General features: G+C 46.8%; 1 protein-coding gene across 1 annotated transcript; it reads right to left on the minus strand.

Annotated features, from left to right (window-relative positions):
* Positions 1-2943: 2943 nt before the first annotated feature.
* Positions 2944-5730, minus strand: LOC116547728 (glucokinase regulatory protein-like). The gene is made up of 6 exons (XM_032273576.1): positions 5168-5730; positions 4862-4959; positions 4440-4516; positions 3690-3786; positions 3357-3454; positions 2944-3263 (listed from the first exon to the last, which is right to left on the minus strand). The coding sequence occupies exons 1-6, from the start codon at positions 5479-5481 to the stop codon at positions 3147-3149; spliced, it is 801 nt and encodes a 266-aa protein (XP_032129467.1). The 5' UTR covers positions 5482-5730; the 3' UTR covers positions 2944-3146.
* Between the last annotated feature and the right edge of the window lie 6 nt (positions 5731-5736).

Here is a 5736-nt window from a genome sequence, read left to right on the forward strand (position 1 = left end):
ACACACACACACGCACAGGGCAAACTATTACACACACACACGCACAGGGCAAACTATTGTTACACACACACACACACGCACAGGGCAAACTATTGTTACACACACACACGCACAGGGCAAACTATTGTTACACACACACACGCACAAATAAGGACTAATGCGGAAGAGATCTAATAACTGCACTGTAGTGATTTTCAGAATATCTTAGGCAAAAAAATGCAAGATGTAAGAAAGATGCTACCTTTTGCATAAGAAGGGTATTATTATTATTATTTTGCAAAAGATACACAACAATGAGTGTTCAAATACTGATGTGGATATATCACAAGGACACAGGATCCAGCATGAATGAGCTCTCATTTTGAGCATTAAAATAAATAATGAATAAGAAGAAGAATGGATTAAAACACATTTAACAACAAAAAATTCATGAGTCCATATTGACAATAAAAAATAAAGACAGATAGGGTAGATAGGGTGGAGAGAGAAAAAAACATTTTATTTTATTTTATTAATATTATTTTTTTGAGACAGAGTCTTGCTCTGTCACCCAGGCTGGAGTGCAGGAGCATGATCTCAGCTCACTGCAACCTCTGTCTCCCAGTTCAAGCGATTCTCCTGACTCAGCCTCCCAAGTATCTGGGACTACAGGTGCACGCCACCACACCCCACTAATTTTTGTAGTTTTAGTAGAGATGGGTTTTTGCCATGTCAGACAGGCTGGCCTCAAACTCCTGGCCTCAAGTAATCCACCTGCCTTGGCCTTCCAAAGTGCTGGGATTACAGCTGTGAGCCACCACACCTGGCCAAGAAAGATTTTCTTCACAGAAGAATGCCAACTACTGAATATAGATGGAAAGAACAGAAACAAAATCACCATTTAAAAACTATCATAGTAATAATTGGTTCAACCAAGAATTGTCAGTGGATGCTAAAAACATTGGGTGAAAGATTGCTGAGGAATAGAATAAAGAGAAATCTAACAGACACCATCTTAGCCAAATGATCGAATGTAGCATCACCAATAACGGGACAAACAGACATCAGGTGCCTCCTTGATGTGATACACTGATAAGGGCACACTTCCCCTATGCAGTACTCCTGCCAAAAAATTTAACCTGAATATAATGAAGAAATAATCAGGCAAATCTAAAGTGAGGCAAATTCTGGAAAACAATTGGCCTGGACTTCTAAGATATCAATGTCATGAAAGAGTTAAAAAACAACAACTGAGAAACTCATCTGCAATAAAGGAAAACCAAAAGACCTGATAACTGAATACAGTGCATTATCCTTGATTGGATCGTGGATCTGGGAAATAAAAACAATACAGGAGTACTTGGGGAAACTGAATATAGTCTGGAAAATAGATAATAGTATTATATTAATTGTCATTTTCCTGAATGGAAAATTATATTGTAATTATGCAGTGAATGCCCTTGTTTTTAAAGGAAATATGCCAAGTGATTAGTATGACATATTGCAGTATCTCCAATTATCTTTCTTTTTTTTTTTTTTTTTTGGAACAGGGTCTCACCATCTGGGACTATAAGCATGCACCACCATGCCTGGCTAATTTTTACATTTTTAGTAAAGACGGGGTTTCACCATGTTGGCCAGGCTGATCTCAAACCCTTGACCTTGTGATCCACCCGCCTTGGCCTCCCAAAGTGCTGAGATTACAGATGTGAGCCACCATGCCTGGCACTTTTTTTTTCTTTGAGATGGAGTTTCACTCTGCCATCCAGACTGGAGTGCAGTGGCATGATCTCGGCTCACTGCAACCTCTGCCCCCCAGGTTCAAGCAATTCTCCTGCCTCAGCCTCCTGAGTAGCTGGGATTACAGGTGTGCGCCACCATGCCCAGCTAATTTTTGTATTTTTAGTAGAGACAGGGTTTCACCATGTTGGTCAGGCTGGTCTCAAACTCCTGACCTTGTGACCCGCCTGCCTCGGCCTCCCAAAGTGCTGGGATTTCAGACGTGAGCCACCGCACCCAGCTCCAATTATACTTCAAATAATTCAGGAGAAAAGAAAGAAATGAAGCAAATATGGCAAAATGTTAATGATTGATAAATCTAGGGAAAAGAATATGGGTGTTCCTTGCACCATTCTTGTATTTTTCTGTAGGATTGAATTTTATCAAAATAAAAATATATCCACTGTCACTTTGGAGGGCAAGAAAGAAAAATATAAATAAAGTGTAGAAATACTTCACATCAAAAATATTTATTTATTTTGTTTCTTTGTTTTGAGACAGAGTTTCACTCTTGTTGCCCAGGCGGGAGTACAACGGTGCATTTTCGGCTCACTGCAACCTCTACCTCTCCAGTTCAAACAATTCTGCTGCCTCAGCCTCCTGTGAGCTGAGATTACAGGCACCTGCCACCATGCCTAGGTAATTTTTTCGTATTTTTAATAGAGATGGGGTTTCACCATGTTGGCCAGGCTGGCTTCAAACTCCTGACCTCAGGTGATTCGTCTGCCTCAGCCTCCCAAAGTGCTGGGAATAAAGGCATGAACCACCACGAAAATATTTCTATAGCTAAAGATTGACCAGGCCAAATAAAGCCTCTTTTTTCAAACAATTCCAATTCATTTAGAAAGATAAAACCAGGCTGGGTGTAGTGGCTCACTCCTGTAATCCCAGCACTTTGGGAGGCTGAGGCAGGCAGATCACTTGAGATCAGGCGTTCAAGACCAGCCTGGCCAACATGGGAAAAACCTGTCCCTACTAAGAGTACAAAAATTAGCCGGGCGTGGTGGCACGTGCCTGTAGTCCCAGCTGCTTGAGGCACGAGAATCACTTGAACCCAGGAGGCAGAGTTTGCAGTGAGCCAAGATTGCACCGCTGCACTCCAACCTGGCGACAGAACAAGACTCTGTGTCAAAGAAAAAAAAAAAGAATTAACCTGTCCTGAAGGATAAATGAACACCTGTCAGGTGACTGGTGGCCTATCCTGCAGTTTTTGCATATTTCTAGAAACAGCTGAGCCTAGTAGTTCATTGCCTTGGGAACTCTGACTAGTTACCTGGTAACCCATGACCTTTCCCAGCTGGCTTTGTGAAGATCAGAGAGGTCTCCGAGCTTTCTATCCTCCAGCCTTGGATTTTCTGACTCCTGGAATCCCTCTCCCTCCCAGCCTGTCAATGCAGGTATGACCTTCCCATTCCCCATACCTGGATGAAGTTCCCTTCATAGTCAAAGAAAAGCAGTGGCCATGTGATGCTGATGATGGAGGGAAAGAGCTTCTTCAGAGGGATCTGGAGAGAGAGAAAGAGGAGCAGGAGTGGCATCTCCAGGAAGACCTGGCTGTAACTGCCGCCTGGGTCCCCTCGTCACGGCTGGACTCTCACCGGCAAGGACTGCCCCACGGTGCTATGTGCCAGGGCCTGGATGTTGCTGGTCTTGTCTTTCACCTGCTCCACTATAGTCTGCACCTCCGTGAGGTTGTCTAGGAAGGAGGATATCAGAGTCAAAGGACATCAGGATATCAGGAAAAGGAGGGCATTGGAGTCAAAAGGCTGACTGCAGCTGTTCCTCCTGCTCCCCGGGCTAGGGTCCAGTCAGGATATTCACCCCATCCCTCCCTCTGAGCAGGTACCCTAAGACCCAAAAAAATAACAGTGCCTCTGAGTCATTCTGCTTCCCCCCTCCGCTTCCCTCACCACTCCCATCTTTCCTCTTACCATCCAGGGTGAAAATGAAGACCACAGTGTCAATTTCCATGAGGGAGGGCAGGATGGAAGTCAGGAAGTCCTCCTGGGAGAAGGAGAACTGGGGACCCTGGGGCAGAAGAAGATGGGAGGGTCCCTCCCATGAAAACACTCTAAAGCACAGACTCGAGCTCTAACACTTTTGTCTACAGGTGAAAAAGCAGAGGTTCAAAAAGGTACAGTGTTTTGCCCAAGATGATGTAGCAAGTCAGTGGACTAGGGCCAGGTTTGGGGATTGGATCTAGAGCTTTCCACACTCCCCATGCTACCCCCGAAAGCCTCATGACTTCTGACCCATATTCTCTTCTCTGGACTATCTTTTTTTTTTTTTTTTTTTTTTTTTTTGTGACAGAGTCTCACTCTGTCACCCAGGCTGGAGCACAGTGGCACAATCTCGGCTCACTGCAACCTCCACCTTCCGGTTCAAGCAATTCTCCTGCCTCAGCCTCCTCAGTAGTTGAGACTACAGGTGCCCACCACTACTCCTGGCTCTTTTTGTATTTTTATTAGAGACGGGGTTTCACCATGTTGGCCAGGCTGGTCTCAAACTCCTGACCTTGTGATCCGCTCACCCTGGCTTCCCAAAGTGAACTACCACACCTGGCTATTTCTCTGGATTATCTATTCCAATGAACTCCCCACCTAGCTCCACCTTCCCTTTTGCTTCCACCATCAGCACACCAGTGATCTGCCCAACTTCCCCAAGTCCTGTTCTTCTCCAACCTGGTTGGTGATCTCAGCCTTCTGGTTAAACATGTCACTGTGATCACCAATGAGAAAGCCATGGACATCTCGGAAATCTGGGAAGTTTAAGAACAGGGAGAGAGGAAAGATTGGCTTTATAGGAAAGGAAGTTTCTAGGCTTCAGGGGGAGTCAGTGGGACTGGGAGGAAAAGTGGTAAGCGGTGTGTGGAGGGAGGAGTAACCCATGTGGGAAGCCACAGCTAAGCATAGGGGTGGGAGCTAAGAAGGGATCAAGGACTGAGTTGGGGTTTGAAGGAAGAAGAATTTGACTGAGTGTGCCTATTTAGATAGGGCAGGAGGGACACTGACAAACACCCATGGGTTGGGAGTAGGACAGTGTTTGGAGAGCCGCCCGATCGGATCAGCAGGAAGCAGGAAGAACATCTGGACTGGGATCCCACCAGCGCCGAACGTGTGGATGCACTCTACTCCATCCATGATGGCAATGATGCCCAGGGTCTGCCAGCCAACCAAGTACACATGGCCTTTCTTGTCCAGACTGAGAATGGATCAGAGGTTAGGACATGAGAGATTACAGTGAAAAGAGGCCAGAGATGCACACAGAAGAGCACAGGAGTCAACACACCACGACCCTTCAACATGCAATCCCATCACCCGCACCATGTTAACATGTCTCATAGAGTCTCCCTGCTCTCAGTATTCCCCATCTGGGCCACATCCCCACCTCTAAACACATATCCACACACCTGGTGCTGACGTGCTTCATCAAGGTGGCAATCTTGGGGCCTTGGCTGTAGGTCACCTGATGAGCTCGTTCAAATGTCCGCAAGATTTCCAGGAGGCATCTGGGAGAAAAGCCACCAGCTCCCAGGAAGGGCCCAATGCCTCTCAGAAAGACTGGGTGCCTCCCTGAGGAGGGAGGCGAAGGCATAGCTCCCTTAGAACTAAGTTCTTCTGGTCCCTGGAGAGGTGCAGAGAGTAGGGCCAGACTGTGTTCGGGGGGTGCAGCAAGGGATTCAGTGGGCAGAAAATGAAAGAGCAGAAAGAGGGACAAGGGCATCAGGAGGGTACCAGGAGGAGCAGGATCTGAGAACCGCTGGGAAGGGGAGTGAACAGCCTGGGAGTGAGGCTAGAGACCCTGGAGAGGGAGGCTGGCCCATAGTAGGATGAGCTCTACCTGCATGACCTGGACCACCCCCCAAACCAAAGGGCCCTCGGGAGCCAGGCTGGCTTTGGAGGTTCCAGGCAGGCTCAGGGATTAGGTCTGGGCCTGAGGAATCCAGGATCCACTGGAGACAATCTGGAGTCTGCGACT

Source organism: Sapajus apella, unplaced genomic scaffold, assembly GCF_009761245.1.
Source record: "Sapajus apella isolate SASKATOON/1434 unplaced genomic scaffold, GSC_monkey_1.0 scaffold4365, whole genome shotgun sequence".
Classification (NCBI taxonomy): domain Eukaryota; kingdom Metazoa; phylum Chordata; class Mammalia; order Primates; family Cebidae; genus Sapajus; species Sapajus apella.

Excerpts from the sequence above, each read along its gene's own strand:
- LOC116547728 (XM_032273576.1), bottom strand. The coding sequence starts at position 5,481 with ATGCCCTTGTCCCTCTTTCTGCTCTTTCATTTTCTGCCCACTGAATCC. Across the intron at positions 4,960-5,167 it reads ATGAAGCACGTCAGCACCAG|TCTGGACAAGAAAGGCCATG; the intron begins GTGTGTGGATAT and ends ATCCATTCTCAG. Across the intron at positions 3,455-3,689 it reads CTTCATTTTCACCCTGGATG|ACAACCTCACGGAGGTGCAG; the intron begins GTAAGAGGAAAG and ends CCTCCTTCCTAG.